Raw genomic sequence first — 16,566 nt, forward strand, 5'->3', positions numbered from 1 at the left:
ACCTCAGTGGTGCTCAGAGGACCATTTATGGTGCTGGGGGAGTGAAAACTGCAGGCCAGGGAACCCCCTACTGACTCCCCCCTGACTCACATTCCCTCCAATGCACCCCTACTTAATGTCCCTTTCAGAGGCTCTTAATAACAGTCACAAGATTGGATGCCCAATGTAACCAATTCTAGAACTTACCCTGCACCCTTCCAAGGAAGGGGGAGGGAGAAATTGCCTTGCAGAGGGTCAAACCCCATGCGGAGTGATCCCTGAGCTCAGAGATAGGAGTCAGCCCGAGCACTGCAGGGTGTACGTTCTGGGGCTGGAATGATAGTACAGCAGGAAAGTATTTGCCTTGCATGTCGCTGGTCCCCGGATTCAATCCTCAGCACCTCGCAGGTCACTGAGTGTTACCAAAAACAAAACAAAACAAAAAAGAGGCAAGGAAGTTGAACACAAGCAGTTCCTGGGGCCGGAGAGATAGCATGGAGATAGGGTGTTTGCCTTGCATGCAGAAGGATGGTGGTTGGAATCCTGGCATCCCATATGGTCCCCCGAGCCTGCCAGGAGCGATTTCTGAGTGTAGAGCCAGGAGGAACCCCTGAGCGCTGCCGGGTGTGGACCCCCCCCAAAAAAAACCAAACCAAGCAGTTTCCCAACAAGCCAGCTACTCTAATCCAGGTGCTTGCAAGCCTGCAGCAAGAAGCTTCTTTCTCAGTTACCTGCCTCCTATTTATTCAACTCCAAAGTGCACCCCTCCTATCAGGGGCAGGTGAAAAGGAGGCAGAGAGAAGCGTTTCAAAAGAGGACTGATACAAAGCCCTGACCTCTGTATACCTCACAGACGAGAGCCTGATGGCAGAGGCAAGATCCCATCCTGCCTGGGCTCCTAATCTAATTAAGGAAGCATGAGCCTGCTGCCAGGAACCCGTTTGATGGGGGTGCAGATCCTTCTAACCTGAAGTAATCTAGTCTGATGGGGGGGAAATCATGCTGGGGCCAGAGAGATAGTATGGAGGCAGGGCATTTGCCTTGCATGCAGAAGGACGGTGGTTCAAATCCCAGCATCCCATATGGTCCCCCAAGCCTGCCAGGAGCGATTTCCGAGCGTACAGATAGGAGTAACCCCTTAGCACTGCTGGATGTGACCCAAAAACCGAAAGAAAGAAAAAAAAAAAAAGAAAATATCATGCTTGCTGGCAGGGGTCCAGAGTCTGATGGACAAGGCATATTTGTGGCTGCCAGGGCCCCAGTCTGGTGGAGAAGGCATGGTAGAATCTAATCTAATGGGGGGGGGGGACATGAGCAGTTCTCATGAGTCCCCAGTCTGATGGAGGAGGCACAACAAAGTCTAGTCTAATGGGGAAGGCATCAGCCATTTGCCATGAGTCCTCAGTCTGATGAAGGAGGCACAGTCAAGCTTCTGGTCTGTGAGAGGTGCAGGGTCCAGAATGGGAGGTGGAGTTCTGGGTTTTGCGCTCTCAGAACCGGGTCCTGCCTGCCACTTGCAGAGCCCAGGGTCATGTATCCTCCCCAGCTGTTAACAGGGTAGGGGCGAGGCATGTGAGCCAGGCATGGACACACAGAAAAGGGGTGCTATTGTGCTAGGCAGCTGAGTAACCAGCGAGATGAGAGGTTGGGAACGAAGTGGACAGCTCCCAGGACAGGGGACAGATAGACACGAGCTCAGAGAGGCCAGCAGCAGGGTCTGAGACAGCAGGAAGACCAGGGGTAGATTTGAGGATGGGGATGGAGGGAGGGTCAAAGAGACCCCACAGTGGTGCTGGGCAGAGCGAGGTTGTTGGTCTCACATCCTCTTTGCAGCACAAATCAGTCGCAAAATGCACAAACATTTATTCTGATTTCTCGGGGCCACCGCCCCAGGATAGAGTGTTCCAGACCCTTCCCAGAGTTCCTCAGATTCATCCTTATGGGCTCTGGTGGGAAGGACCTGTGGGAGTCGGGGCTCCACTGTGATCCCCAAACCCACAGACACTGGGGGAGTCAAAAGAGAGGCTTCTGATGATGTCCCAAGGCTGAGCTAGGGAGCCCGAGGTTCTGGGGGGCTGGCGTGGAGGAGAGAAGGGACACTGGGTCCTGAACTGAAGAGGTGACTGTCCTGCCTCAAGCCAGAACCAGGACTTCTGTCTGGTCCATTGTGCTGGGCCGAGATGGTGCCCACAACAGGGTGCTCAGTTGCTGCCACTACTGTCTTCGCTGTCCGAATAGGCCCCCAGTTGGCTCAGGGAGGAGGAAACTGGTGTCTGGGGGATGCCATTCTTCATGGAGCCTGGGGGAGCAGGGGGGATCCAAGGGCTAGTCACGGAAGGTTGGTTTTGGGGCACCGCTGCTGGTTCTGGGGGTGCCTGGGCTCGGGTTTCAGTGCTCAAAGCAAGTCCACTTGGGGAAAAAAGACTTATAGGAACCTACAGGGCAGGCATGGACAGTGCCAGAACGAGGGTGGAACCAGTCCCAGGTCCTAAATGCTGGCACTGTTGAGGGGCCGGAGCAATAGCACTGAGGGGAGGAGTTACCTTTGTATGCAGTCAACCCAGGTTCAATCCCCAGCACCCTATGCGGTCCCCCGAAATTCACCAGGACTGCTTCTTTTTTATTATTTTTTTGTTTTTTGGGCCACACCGGTGATGCTCAGTGGTTACTTTTGGCTATGTGCTCCAAAATCGCTCCTGGCTTGGGGACCATATGGGACGCCAGGAGATCAAAATGCGGTCAGTCCTAGGCTAGCGCGTGCAAGAGAAACGCCTTTAGGCTTGCACCACCACTCCGGCCCCAGGACTGGTTCTTGCGTGCAGACCCCTTATTGCCCTCAAACCAAAATCCACCTCCCCCCAAAAAACTAAAACAGCACTAAAGAGAGCGGACAACGCCGCTCTGGTGGCCACCCAGAGCACTGCTTGTAGGGCCAGAATAGCGCTGGAGGGGTGTCTCTGCCCCCTGATGGCTGGTCTCTGCACTGCATTCATCTCCAAGCGCCCAGGGAAACTTACCTGTGGCCAGAGGCCCCTGGACTTTTGGGGTGTCACCATTTGGATCTGTTTTCTTCACGATGACCAGGCCCGATAGTTGGGGTGTGCCGCCCAGGGTGCCCACACTCCGCTCCCAACTCTCTGCCTTCCTCTTGGCTTTGGGGGCCTCATCTAGGATGGCTGTGGGGTTGGGTCGTGGGGTGGACCGGCGTTTGTCTGGAGCTGCTGCCGTCCCCCGTGCCTCTTCCTCCTCCTCTGAGTCAGAATCTTCCAGAAGCCTCCGCTTCCGAGCTTCCTCCACCAGGACCCTGTGGGTAAAGGCGGGGCTTGAGGACACATGTGGGGAAGTGGGGGTTTACTTGCCCCAGAAATTCCCGTCAGGGGCCGTCCAGGACTTGGGGTGGTGGCCCCTCACGCCGCCTCGCGCTCATCCTCCTCCTGCTCCTGTTGGCGCCGCTCCTCCTCTGACAACCGGTGCTGCCGCAGCATCGCCTCGAAGTCTACGTGTGCCTGTCGCTGGTTCAGGTCCTTGAGCTCCTGCAGGTTCTCCAGAACTTCCATCTCTAGCTTCGAGTCCTTGGTCCGGTTCTCCAGCACCTGGGGGGCAGGACGACGTGAGGTTGAGGAGCTCTGATGGCCAGTAGCACACCCCGCCGTGGCCTTGCACCCAGGGGGATGCAGGGGAATGAGGGAGATGAGGCTCAGAGAGTCTGTGGAAAGCTGTGGGGTGGCTCTGGCAGGGCGCCCTACAGGGATCTGGACGGTCCCCTTTCTGCAGAGGGTCACTGGGGCGTGTGTGAGCATTACTCGATCCAGCCATCAGGGTCCCACACATGCAGCTCCCGGAACATGCAAGGAGGGGGCTGGGTGTTCCTTAGGGCTTCAGAAAACACATTCCTCACACCCTTAACCCTGACCAGGGAGCCCAAGGTGGGAGGGACACTGATGCCACGGGTGCACACAAGCACATGCACATGTGTAAAATGCCATTATACACGTGTACATACATCACACTACATACCACACACCCAGCACCACTCACCTTCATGGGGTTGTTGAGCTCTTCGTCCTCCCTCTCCTTCTGGATCCGCTTCTCCTCCTCTTCCAGAAGCTTCTCGGCCTGGAAGTTCCTCGTGGCCCCGTGTTCCATGGTGTAGTCTGTGTTTGCAGGATCTGTCTGGGAGGAGAGAGGGTGGAGAGACATCAGCCAGTGTTCTTGGGTGCCCCATACGCACATCCCTTCATCTGGGGACACCTTTCCTTTCTCAATTTTTATTGGGGGGCTACTCCTAGTGGAGCTGAGGACTCACTCCTGGCTCTGAACTCAGGCCTCATGCTTGGCAGCTCCGGGGACCCTATAGGGTACTGGGACTCAAACCCCCATGTGCCACATGCTGGTGCCTTAACCCTGGTACTATTTCCCAGCCCAGAAAGTGGGATTTTTTTTTATTATTGTCTACATAACTGTTTGCATGTACATTGACTCACACTACTGGAAGCATGTGCCACCTGTCTAAAAATACAGGCAGGATAGTGACCCAGCAACCCTAGGCTTCAGGGGACAGCCTAGCGGGACACCCTGGGCCCCACACTCCCTTTAGCAGAGCTAGCTGTAACACGGCTGTAAAAATCTCCCCCAAGCCTTGGCTGAAATCCTGGGTGTGGGGGTGTAGGTGAGGGTTGCTGCTAGCAGAGAGAGGGTGAGTGGAGCTCTCAGAAGATGAGGGCGGGGATGGGGCAGGGAAGGACCAGTGGGTGTGGTGCCAGAAGAGGGACGGGGATCAGTGTATGGGCTTCAGGACACAAGGAGTGCGATGTGGGCAATCCAAGACAGATTGGTGGGGCATGAGTGGTGGGCATGGCTCCTGAGCATATGTGTAGGTAATAGGCATGGCTCTAAGGCAAATGGGGCAGGAGCAGTAGGCGTGACTCCAAGGCATGGGGCGGGCAGGAAAGTGAGCATGGCTCTCAGTGGGGCTCAGAAATCAATGGGCAGGCCCAGCCCGTACCTTGAAGGTGATCTCCGCCAGGCATCTTGTGCACTTGATGTAGAAGCGGAAGATGGGCAGGCCCAGGTAGACCTCGTTCTGCACAGTCTCCTTGCGTGCGTTGAACTTCTTACCCTTATAGATGTATTCGCCACAAGTCTTGCATCTGCAGGAGAAGGAGGAGGTTTGATGGGGAGGGGAGGGGCTCAAGTCCTTCTGGGTTCCCAGGGGTCCTACTGGATGAACGCCCTGATTCTCTGGCCCTCCTTCCTTCCATCTGCAGCCTGATGCATGTATCTCTGGTCAACTGCCCCTACCCCTCCCATCCTGGCCAGCTTTTCCAATAGCTGCATGGGGCATAAAGTTAAGAAGTATTTCTCAGACAGAGTGCCTGAGATTAAGCAACATTTAACTGCCTGAATGGCTCCCAAAACAAAAACAAAAAACAAAAAACAAAAAAAAAAGAGCTGCTTTGCAGTCAGATGGCAGTAGGGGGCGCCAAGGGGCTGAGGGCGTAAGCCCCACTCTGCAGTGGGCTCCGGGTTTCTGCCTGCTGGGTTTGAGACATCTGCTCACCTCATGTTGAACGGGGCCATCAATCGCACCACATACTGCCGGTCTTTGGGGAGCTTGAGTTTGGGGATCTTTGACGGGTCAAAATCAGGCGGGTAGTATTTCTGTAGGGGTGGAGAGAGAGGGTTAGAGGAGCTTCTTTTCTTTGTTTGATTTTTTTAGCCACACATGGAGGTGCTGAGGATTTACTCCTGGTTATGAGCACAGGGATCAACCACATCTATTGGGCTCAGGAACCATATGGGGTGCCAGGGATCAAACCTGAGCTGCCTATGTGCAAAGCAAGCACTTTTCCCACTGTACCATCTCTCCATCCTTATTATTATTATTGGTTTTTCGTTTTATTTATTTATGTATGTATGTATTTATTTTGGTTTTTGGGTCACACCTGGCAGCGCTCAGGAGTTACTCCTGGCTTTGCACTCAGAAGTCGGGCCCGGAGAGATAGCACAGCGGCATTTGCCTTGCAAGCAGCCGATCCAGGACCAAAGGTGGTTGGTTCGAATCCCGGTGTCCCATATGGTCCCCGTGCCTGCCAGGAGCTATTTCTGAGCAGACAGCCAGGAGTAACCCCTGAGAACCACTGGGTGTGGCCCAAATCAAACAAACAAACAAAAAAAAGTTGCCCTGGTAGGCTCAAGGGACCATATGGGATGCCAGAATTCAAATCAGGGTCTGTCCTGTGTTGGTTGCATGCAAGGCAAACACCTTACCGCTGTGCTATCACTCCGGTCCCTTCTTTATATATATATTGGTTTTTGGGTCACACCGGCATCGCTCAAGGGTTCCTCCTGGCTCTGCGCTCAAAAATCACTCCTGGCAGACTCGGGAACCATATGGGATGCCGGGATTTGAAACACCGATCCTCTGCATGCAAGGCAAATGCTTTACCTCCATGCTATCATACCCGGTGGTGCTCAGGGATCACTCCTGTTAGTACTTGGGGAACCTTATGAGATGCTAAGGATCAAACCGATGTCGGTCATGTGCAAGGCAAAACGCCGTCCCCATGTACTACTACTTGGGCCCCACGCAGTGATGACAGCAAAGGGAGGCTGAGCAAAAATGGGTAAAGACACAAGCCACCGTCAAAGGGGCCCTAAGAGACCATAAGGGCATTTGCCTTGCACGCAAGAGACCCAAATTCGATCACCAGATCCCATCTGGTCCTCTGAGCACCAGCAGGAGTGAGTCCTGAGTGCAAAACCAGGAGTAAGCTCTGAGCATCGCCAGGTGTGGCCCCAAAACTAAACAATAACATTTTAAAATGTATTTTAAAATACACCTTGAGAAACAATAACCCTGGTTTTTACTGCGATATGGAGGCCATGAGGCTTCAGCATCTCCCAGGTATTTATTTGTGGATGGTTTCAAGAAGTATTTTGGGGATGGACTGAGTTTCCTGGACTGAAAAGTCCAAATCACTGAATGGAAATGTGGGGGCACCTGGGGCAGCGTTTCTAATGCAGAAGAACTTATGGATGTAGCCGCTGAGCCACATAAACTGGCATCGTTGAATCTGAGCTCCTGGCCATGGGGCTGACCTCCTGGATGATATTCTCCCACCATAGAGAGCTCAGCTCCTTCCTCGGGGCACAAGCCCTCCTGGAAGGAAAATTCCAAAGCTCTCTTCTCTTCAAGTCAAATTTTGCTTTCCCAAGTCCTCTCAGTTCCCTCAGCGGTCCTGGTTTTCCCTCCAGCAAGCAGACTTAGGATCAATGAAAGCAACAGGTAAAAAATCCCTTTAACAACGGAGTACAACAATTTTGCAAATCCTAAAAAACCCTCCAAGTCAAGCAACTGGGTAGAGACCTCCTGAGGGGCGGGGCAGAATTAGGCCACGCCCCAATCGAAACCTACAAGATTTAAAGGCCACGCCCCGAAGGAAACGATTGGCTACTTCCGGTCCCGGACGACCAATCAGAAAGAGATAAGGTAACCCGCTGTATTCCCGCCTCCCAACGGTGATTGGTTACAGCCCCGCGGAGGCCCCACCCCTCCCTAAAATTATTGGGCGGAGTCTTGGTAGCCCCGCCCACGGAAGGCCGTTAGGCAGAAAAAGCGTCCATGAGGAATTTATGGACAACCCGAGCCCCAAGATGCACCACCCCCTGCTAGAACACGCGGGTCCCTCAAAACTTACGTTTAAAACTTTTCGCTCCGACATCTTTGCCTCTTATTCTTCCCCAGAGCACAAGAGAACTGGTGAGGTTTGCTATTTACCAAGATTTCTGGTTCGTCCCTTTCACTTCCGTTACATCACTTCCGTTTTTATTTTGATTGGTGGACTGTAAATCTTGTTCTTTTCTGATTGGCTATTGCACCTGTCTATCAAAGTCTGTTCTTTTTACTTCCGACTTGTCCCTTCCAAAGAGCTCAAATATGGTTCCGTAATCCGTACAGGGTGGCGCAGCGCCCCCTAGAGGTTGGCGGCGGCTGGTTCACATTTCCTCGGGGCGCAGTGGCTGCTGGTGGCGATCATTCATTCGTGGTCCTTGCTCATTCATTCATTCATTCATTCATTCATTCATTCATTCAAGAAAGAAAGAAAGAAAGAAACTCAAGCGCTATTGTGAAGTGTGCAGCCTTTGTGCGGATCTCTCTGAATGAATGCACACTGGCAGGGTTCCTGTGTCTCCAGCGCTGAATTGGGGACGAGATGGGATAGTTTCCAACGGGATGGGGCAGTTTCCAATCGGACATAGGAATTTTTTAGTTTGGTTGGTCTTAGTTTTGGGGCCCTTCCGGGCGATGCACAGGGGTAACTCATGTCTTTGCATTTAAGAGTCACTCCTGGTGGTGCCCAGGGGACCCTGTAGGATGCAGGAGATCTAACCACGATCGGTTGTGTGCAAAGCAAGCACCCCTTCCCACTGTACTACTTTTCCAGCCTCTGTTGTATGAATGTTTGCTCTGTGTTAATATGGGGTGAGGACACTTCAGGCATTATTTCTACTGGGAGAAGTGACGGTGTTTTGTGGTTTTGGTTCTTGTCTCCTCAAGACAATTCACTCTGGGAAGCGAAGGTAGCATAGTAGCAGATTTTTTTTTTTTATTCAAAGAAAAATAAATTAAGAGGAAAGAGAAAATAGGATGTTCTCTAAATGTTTGGGTCGGGTCAGCCCCCAAAGTACTTTGATGTTTTATTTTTTTGCTCTCAATTTTGACAGGTCCCAGAATTTTGTTTGTTTTTGGGCTGCACTCAGTGTTACAAAGGGCTAGCTCTTGGCTCTGTGCTCAGGGGTCACTCCTGGCGGGGGCTCATGGGGTCAGATGAAATGCCAGAGATCAAACTTGGGTCTACCACATACAAAAAAAAGCAAGGACCCTACCGACTATTGCTCCAGCTCCAAGACCACAGAGTCAGGCTTGATCCCTGATCACAGCAGGGCATGACCCCCAAACAACAGCCCCAACTAATAGACATCCTTTCTCATTCTCCCAAACCCCCAATCTCATATTCAAATGTCCCTTCATCTAGGGACAAAACCCCAACCCTCAATTTTACAAACTGAGACTCACAGAGGCAAAGCCCCAAGCACCCCTAACCCCACTGGGTCATTTCCACCGAAGAGTAGGGACCTGGATTTCAGAGGCACAACCCTTTCAGGTGGGTACTGGGTCTGTGCTGCCCATCCAGGGTCCCAGTCACAACAGCAGGGACACTCCAGTCACTGGGATGTCCAGAGTCGGTGAGGTCCTGTGCTGACACCTGGATGCAATACCTGGAGTGGGGCTTTGTGGCCCGGATCGTGAAGGATGTGGCTTCCGTGGGCCCCACCTAGGAGCCAAAAGGTTAGGGTCAGAGGGTCCAGGCTGTGAGGGACAGTTAGACCCTACCCTGCTGAAATCTACCGGCCTGAAGTCAATACCTGATGTTTCTGCAAAGCTGGCCAATACCACCTCTATCTGGTTCCAGAACATTCCATCAGGCCCCCTGCTGAAGGCACCTAATACCCTCAACAATCCCTTTTCCTGTCCCTGCCTGACATCATAGACCCTTTCTGTTTGTTTATTTTGGGGAGTCAACTCAGGGCTTTCTCCTGGTTTCTGTGCTCAGGGATGACTCCTGGTGGTGCTCTGGAAACTCTAAGGAAGGCCCGAGATCGAACTCCGAAGGCAAGTGCCCTCCCTGCTTTCTTATCACAGAGGCCCAGACCTATTTCCTGGCTGCACTGGGGGCCACTGTGAACATCTTTGTTTAGGCCCCTCTTCAGACAAAAGCTGTTCTAACATGAAGATGAACTGGGCATGACTCAGTCTGCCTATCAGTGGTTCTCAGCTCTCTGACCAACTCTGGCTGCTGGGAACATGCATGCAAATACTTGCCTGAATCTCTATCTGCAATTTATTATTATTATTTTATTTATTTATTTATTTATTTATTTATTTATTTATTTTTTTTTGGCTTTTGGGTCACACCCGGCAGCACTCAGGGGTTCCTCCTGGCTCTATGCTCAGAAATCGCTCCTGGCATGCTCGGGGGACCATATGAGATGCCGGATTCGAACCACTGACCTCCTGCATGAAAGGCAAATGCCTTACCTCCATGCTATCTCTCTGGTCCCTATTTTTTTTTTTTGGCCACACCCGTTTGATGCTCAGGGGTTACTCCTGGCTATGTGCTCAGAAATCGCCCCTGGCTTGGGGGGACCATATGGGACGCCGGGGGATCGAACCGTGGTCCGTTCCTTGGCTAGCGCTTGTAAGGCAGACACCTTACCTCTAGCGCCACCTTCCCGGCCCCTCTGGTCCCTATTTTTTTATTTCTTGTTTTTTGGGTCACACCCAGTGACACTCAGGGGTTATTCCTGGCTATGCATTCAGAAATCGCTCCTAGTTTGGGGGACCATCTGGGACGGCGGGGATCAAACCAAGGTCCGTCCTGGGTTAGTCGTGTGCAAGGCAAGGCAAACTCCCTACAGCTGTGCTATTGCTCCAGGCCCAACTATTTGCGTTCTTTCTTTCTTTCTTTCTTTCTTTCTTTCTTTCTTTCTTTCTTTCTTTCTTTCTTTCTTTCTTTCTTTCTTTCTTTCTTTCTTTCTTTCTTTCTTTCTTTCTTTCTTTCTTTCTTTCTTTCTTTTTGGTTTTTGGGCCACACCCGTTTGACGCTCAGAGGTTACTCCTGGCTATGTGCTCAGAAATCGCCCCTGGCTTGGGGGGACCATATGGGACACCGGGGAATCGAACGGTGGTTCTTCCTTGGCTAGCGCTTGCAAGGCAGACACCTTACCTCTAGCGCCACCTTCCCGGCCCTCTTTCTTTCTTCTTTCTTTCTTCTTCTTTTCTTTCTTTCTTTCTTTCTTTCTTCTTTCTTTCTCTTTCTCTATCTTTCTTTCTTTCTTTCTCTCTCTTCCTTCCTTCCTTCCTTCCCTCCTTTCTTTTCTCTCTTTCTCTCTCCCTTTCTCCCTTCTCTCCCTCCCCTCCCTCTCTTCTCCCTTCCTTCCTTCCTTCCTTCCTTCTTCCTTCCTTCCTTCCTTCCCTTCTTCCTTTCTTTCTTTCTTTCCTTTCTTTCTTTCTTTCTTTCTTTCTTTCTTTCTTTCTTTCTTTCTTTCTTTCTTTCTTTCTTTTTGGTTTTTGGGCCACACCCGTTTGACGCTCAGAGGTTACTCCTGGCTATGTGCTCAGAAATCGCCCCTGGCTTGGGGGGACCATATGGGACACCGGGGGATCGAACGGTGGTTCTTCCTTGGCTAGCGCTTGCAAGGCAGACACCTTACCTCTAGCGCCACCTTCCCGGCCCCCTTTCTTTCTTTCTTTCTTTCTTTCTTTCTTTCTTTCTTTCTTTCTTTCTTTCTTTCTTTCTTTCTTTCTTTCTTTCTTTCTTTCTTTCTCTCTCTTTCCTTCCTTCCTTCCTTCCCTCCTTTCTTTTCTCTCTTTCTCTCTCTCTTTCTCCCTTTCTCCCTCCCTCCCTCTCTTCTCCCTTCCTTCCTTCCTTCCTTCCTTCCTTCCTTCCTTCCTTCCTTTCTTTCTTTCTTTCTTTCTTTCTTTCTTTCTTTCTTTCTTTCTTTCTTTCTTTCTTTCTTTCTTTCTTCCTTCCTTCCTTCCTTCCTTTCTTTCTTTCTTTCCTTCTTTCTTTCTTTCTTTCTTTCTTTCTTTCTTTCTTTCTTTCTTTCTTTCTTTCTTTCTTTCTTTCTTTCTTTCTTTCTTTCTTTCTCTCTCTCTCACTCTCTTTCTTTCTTTCTTTCTTTCTTTCTTTCTTTTTTTTTTTTGGTTTTTGGGCCACACCCGGTGACGCTCAGGGGTTACTCCTGGCTATGCGCTCAGAAGTCGCTCCTGGCGAGGGGGACCATATGGGACACCGGGGGAATCGAACCGCGGTCCATCCAAGGCTAGCGCAGGCAAGGCAGGCACCTTACCTTTAGCGCCACCGCCCGGCCCCATTTCTTTCTTTCTTTCTTTCTTTCTTTCTTTCTTTCTTTCTTTCTTTCTTTCTTTCTTTCTTTCTTTCTTTCTTTCTTTCTTTCTTTCTTTCTTTCTTTCTTTCTTTCTTTCGACTATCAGGGACCAAACTCGGGGCTTCAGACCTGGTAGATTTCTTTCTTTCTTTCTTTCTTTCTTTCTTTCTTTCTTTCTTTCTTTCTTTCTTTCTTTCTTTCTTTCTCTCTTTCTTTCGACTATCAGGGACCAAACTCGGGGCTTCAGACCTGGTAGACAGGAGTTTAACCACATACCCAACTCCTTAATTCCATTTTCCTGGGTCAGGGGCTGGGAGACATAGTACAGGGTTTAAGGTGCTGGCCTTGTATACAGTTGACCCAAGTTCAATCCCTGGTGCCCCATAGGGTCCCTCCAATCATGCCAGGAATAATTTCTGAGCACAAAAACCAAAAATAAGCCTTGAACACTGCTGGGTGTGACCCCAAAACATTCCTCTTGGTCGACACCAGGAGCAGAATTCCTGGTCTTCTTTCATGATCACTAGCACCCCAAACACTAATGTGGTGGTGGCCAGAGGGCTCACAAATTTGTACCCACTGTTTCCTCTCTTGTACCTCCCTTTCCCACCCAACCCTGGTCCTCACCTTTCGGAAGTGAGCAGCTCCATGACGCTTGTATCGAATCCAGTACTTCAGTGGGAAGATTTCTGGGTGGGGCCAGGTGTGGGGGGCTTCCCACTGTACCCCCAGTCGATGCCCAGGAAGGGGCCTCAGCCGCACTCTTTCAGGAGGGTCTGGTTTGACTGATGGGCCAGAGGGAAGTGGGTTCATTCATTCATTCATTCATTCATTCATTCATTTATTCAGCAAATAATGGGTCAAGATTCTGGAAGGCAGGGGCTGGAGTGATAGCACAGCGCAAAGAGCGTTTGCCTTGAATGCAGCCAACCTAGGTTTGATCCTCGGCATCCCATAGAGTTCCCTGAGCATGTCAGGAGTAATTTCTGAGCCAGAGCCAGGAGGAGCCCCTGAGCATCACCAGGCATGGTCCCCCCAAACCAAACCAAACCCTCCCCCAAAAGAGTCAGGCAGTTGTCTATAAGACAACGGAAGTTTCTTGCCTTGCATGCTGCTGATCCAGGCTTGATCCCCGGCCTCCCATAGGATCCCCTGAGTCCCATCAGGAGTGATCCCTGAGCACAGAGCCTGGAGTGTGGCCCCCCTAAAGTTTATGGAAGGGGCCAGAGAGAAAATGCAGCATGGAGAAAATTTGCCTTGCATGCAGTTGACCTGGGTTCAATCCCAGGCTGAGGGAGAAATTTGGGTTCAGCACCCCTACCCCCCCTCAGTGTCATCCCCGACAGCCACCACCATGGACTCACTGATGTGCTCAGGAACAAAGTGCAGGAAAGTGCTGCTGCTGGTCTGTCCAGGGTACATGGCGGTGACGTTAAGCACGTAGGGGACCAGGGAGAAGATAAGGATGTCAGAGATATTGCAGTGGGTGGACTCGGGCGTGGACTGATGGCAGGGCCAGTTCTCCCCCTGGGCTGCAGCTCCGAGCCTGCACAAGGGGTGGGTGCTGAGGGCTGGGACCCTGATCCCCAGTGAGAGCCCTAGATCTCTGCTCTCCGCTTAGCCACTAGCTGGCTTTGACCCGAAAACCAACAACTTGTCCTTGGAGGAGGGAATGATGAGACAGTGGGGAGGGTATTTGCCTTGCATTCAGCCAACCTGCCTTTGATCCTCAGCATCGCCTAGAGTCCTCTGGTCTGCCAGGAGGGATTCCTGAGCACAGAGGGAGTGCTCCTGGGCAAGTGCTCCCCAGAACTGCCCCCTGAGGGAGTGCTCCCAGAGGGTTCCTGGGAAGTACTCCTCGAGGGCTCTCTGTAAGTGCTCCCCAAGAGTGCTCCCAGAGGGGTGTGGGAGCACCTGAGTCCAAACCCTCTGCCTGTGTTCAGCCCGTGCCATGTTCTTTCAGGCTTGATCTCTGGTTTCTGTCATGCTAGGGGTTCTGGGCCCTAGGAGACATTCCCCCCACCACCACCAGGCTTCCAGGCCCTCTGACCTGTATGTGGAGATGAAGGACGTGGGTCCGGTGCCACTTGCAGCCAGGGGTACGGTCCACATGCAGTCCACAGCGACCGGGTACCTAGATGCCCGGCACCGAACCCTGGGCTGGGCGGGTGCTGCCGGAGACCCTTCTGGGAGAGGGGGAACAGCATGACCTTGGATGCCCTTGAGATGGGATTTCCTGAGAACCACAGGGCACTTCTCTTATCCCACATTTAGAGACCATCATCCCATTTTCCAGAGCAGAAAACTGAGGACCCCACACCACAAACTCAGGGGCTCAGATCTTCGGGTGAAGTCCCTAAGAAACTCTGATGGGCTCCCTTCCTCATCATCCCTTCCCTGTTTTCTCTCTCTCCTCTCTCTTTTTTTTTCTTTTTTTGGTTTTTGGGCCACACCCTGTGACGCTCAGGGGTTACTCCTGGCTATGTGCTCAGAAGTCGCTCCTGGCTTGGGGGACCATATGGGACACCGGGGGATCAAACCACGGTCCGTCCAAGGCTAAAGCCGGCAAGGCAGGCACCTTACCTTTAGCGCCACCGCCCGGCCCCTCTCTCCTCTCTCTTTCCTCCTTTCATTCTATTTTTTTTGGGGGGGGGATTTGGGGCCACACACAGGGATGCTCAGGACTGAGTCTTGACTCTGCATTCCAGGGTCACTCCTGGTGGGACCCAGCAAACCACATGGGATGCTGGGGATTGAATCGTAGTTGGTTGGGTGTAAGGCAAACACCTTCCCTGCTGTACTGTCGACCTCCCCCCCCCATTCTTTTTTCCTCTCCCTCCCTTTCTTTTCTTTCTTTTTTTTCTTTTTTCTTTTTTTGGTTTTTGGCCACACCTGGCGATGCTCAGGAGTTACTCCTGGCTATCTGCTCAGAAATAGCTCCTGGCAGGCAAGGGGGACCATATGGAATGCCGGGATTCGAACCAACCACCTTAGGTCCTGGGTCGGCTGCTTGCAAGGCAAACACTGCTGTGCTATGTCTCTGGCCTCTCCCTCCCTTTCTTTTCCTCTCCTTCTTTCCTCTTTCCCCCTTTCCCTCTCCCTTTTCTCTTCCTTTTCCTTCCCTCATCCCTCTCTCCTTTCCTTCCTTGCCATTCTCTTCTCTTGTCTACTCTGCTTTCCTGTCTCCCTATTTCCCTCTGTCTTCTCTCTGCCTCCCAGCTATGAAGGTCTCCTTCTAAGTGCCCTTTAGGGAACTTGTCCTCTTTGACCTCAGTTTCCCCATCAAAGTCAGGGACCCCTCCCATCTAGAGGGCACACAGTGGGGGGGGGTGTGAACTCCCAGCTCACCCCAGAGTTTTTCTTTTGGTTTTTGGGCCACACCCTGCAGCGCTCAGGTCACCCCAGAATTTTCACAGCAAAATCCTGCCTTCCTCTTCCCACACTCCCCTGTGCTCCTTCCCCTGTACCTTCTTTCCCATGGCAGGGCAAGCAGCTGGCCCAGAGGACAAGTGTCAGGAGGAGCCCCTGGACCATGATGAAGACCCCCACGTCCCGTTCTCCAGCGGCTCTGACTCAGGGGGGCTGAGAGCAGGTGAAGAACACTCTCAGGGTTTGTTCGGATGAGGAAGTGAGTCGTCTGGGCTTTCCCAGCATCCCAGCTCATGGGTCCTCACTTCCGCTGACAGAGGGGAAGCCCCAGAGGGGACAGAAAGAGACAGAGACACCCACAGCGAAAGAGACATAGGCGAGGCAGAAACCAGGGAGATACTCGCCGAGATAAAAATACAGAGATGTGCAGGTTATGGTGCTGGCTTTGCATGCAGCTGATCCGGGTTCGAATCCCCAGCATCACGTTGGGTCCCGATTACCTCCAGGAGGATGCTGGAGCATGGAACCAGGAATAGACCTTGGGATCCACTGGAGGTGGTCCCATTAACAATAGACAATAGAGAAAAGGGGCTGGATTCAGAGATACCCCCTTCTCACCAGTCGTGTACCTCCTTCCGCTTGCTCATCCCACAGACAGAAACCCAGACTCTGGGCAGACCCCAGATGTACCAAGCCCGGGATGCCCACGGGAAACTGGGCCCGGGGCTGGAGGTGGGAAGGGCACCCACCACACTTGGTCCCTCTTCCTCAGCTGCAGAACTCGGCAACCCCCTACCCCAGGGGATTTTGGAAGGGGTGATCCCAGATGTGGTGCTCCCAGGAGTACTGAACCACGAGGGCCCTGGGGGGTGGAGCCTTGGAATTTTCTCCCCACCCCTTTGTGACTTTTCTGTACTTTTTTGTTTCGTTTTGCTCTTTTTTTTTTTTTTTTGGTTTTTGAGCCACACCCAGCAGTGAATCAGGGGTTGCTCCTGGCTCTGTGCTCAGAAGTTACTCCTGGCAAGCTCGGGGGACCCTACAGGATGCCAGGCATCCAACCCAGGTCGGCCGTGTGCAAAGCCAACGTTTTCCCTACTGGGCTATGGCTCTGCCCCTCTGTGTCTGCTTCTTACAGACTCTACTCACACTGGTCAGAGATTTGTGGGTTTGGACAAATCCCCATTCCGGGCTCTAGACACACACCACACACCTCCTCCTCCCCCAGACCCCCAAACCCCTTTTCCTAGCTGTTAGGACCCCAGC

General features: G+C 52.1%; 2 protein-coding genes across 2 annotated transcripts; both read right to left on the minus strand.

Moving 5' to 3' along the window:
- Nucleotides 1–1,826: 1,826 nt before the first annotated feature.
- Nucleotides 1,827–7,768, minus strand: YJU2 (YJU2 splicing factor homolog). The gene is made up of 7 exons (XM_049787986.1): nucleotides 7,680–7,768; nucleotides 5,540–5,640; nucleotides 4,985–5,129; nucleotides 4,018–4,152; nucleotides 3,391–3,572; nucleotides 2,997–3,283; nucleotides 1,827–2,278 (listed from the first exon to the last, which is right to left on the minus strand). The coding sequence occupies exons 1-7, from the start codon at nucleotides 7,701–7,703 to the stop codon at nucleotides 2,181–2,183; spliced, it is 972 nt and encodes a 323-aa protein (XP_049643943.1). The 5' UTR covers nucleotides 7,704–7,768; the 3' UTR covers nucleotides 1,827–2,180.
- A 1,095-nt stretch (nucleotides 7,769–8,863) lies between these two features.
- Nucleotides 8,864–16,207, minus strand: EBI3 (Epstein-Barr virus induced 3). Its single transcript, XM_049787991.1, has 5 exons — nucleotides 15,402–16,207; nucleotides 13,985–14,120; nucleotides 13,299–13,480; nucleotides 12,562–12,719; nucleotides 8,864–9,317 (listed from the first exon to the last, which is right to left on the minus strand). Exons 1-5 carry the CDS (start codon nucleotides 15,466–15,468, stop codon nucleotides 9,126–9,128), a joined length of 735 nt encoding a protein of 244 aa, XP_049643948.1. The 5' UTR covers nucleotides 15,469–16,207; the 3' UTR covers nucleotides 8,864–9,125.
- Nucleotides 16,208–16,566: the final 359 nt, after the last annotated feature.

This window comes from Suncus etruscus, chromosome 15 (genome assembly GCF_024139225.1).
Source record: "Suncus etruscus isolate mSunEtr1 chromosome 15, mSunEtr1.pri.cur, whole genome shotgun sequence".
In the NCBI taxonomy this organism is placed as follows: Eukaryota; Metazoa; Chordata; class Mammalia; order Eulipotyphla; family Soricidae; genus Suncus; species Suncus etruscus.

What these genes read in the sequence shown, in the direction of transcription:
- YJU2 (XM_049787986.1), bottom strand. Translation starts at nt 7,703, where the DNA reads ATGTCGGAGCGAAAAGTTTTAAAC. An exon ending in CGGAGCGAAAAGTTTTAAAC is followed by an intron (nt 5,641 to 7,679) that starts GTAAGTTTTGAG and finishes CCACCCCTACAG; the next exon opens with AAATACTACCCGCCTGATTT. An exon ending in TGGCGGAGATCACCTTCAAG is followed by an intron (nt 4,153 to 4,984) that starts GTACGGGCTGGG and finishes CTCTCCTCCCAG; the next exon opens with ACAGATCCTGCAAACACAGA.
- EBI3 (XM_049787991.1), bottom strand. Translation starts at nt 15,468, where the DNA reads ATGGTCCAGGGGCTCCTCCTGACACTTGTCCTCTGGGCCAGCTGCTTG. An exon ending in TCCTTCATCTCCACATACAG is followed by an intron (nt 13,481 to 13,984) that starts GTCAGAGGGCCT and finishes CCCCTTGTGCAG; the next exon opens with GCTCGGAGCTGCAGCCCAGG. An exon ending in GAGCTGCTCACTTCCGAAAG is followed by an intron (nt 9,318 to 12,561) that starts GTGAGGACCAGG and finishes TTTGGCTCCTAG; the next exon opens with GTGGGGCCCACGGAAGCCAC.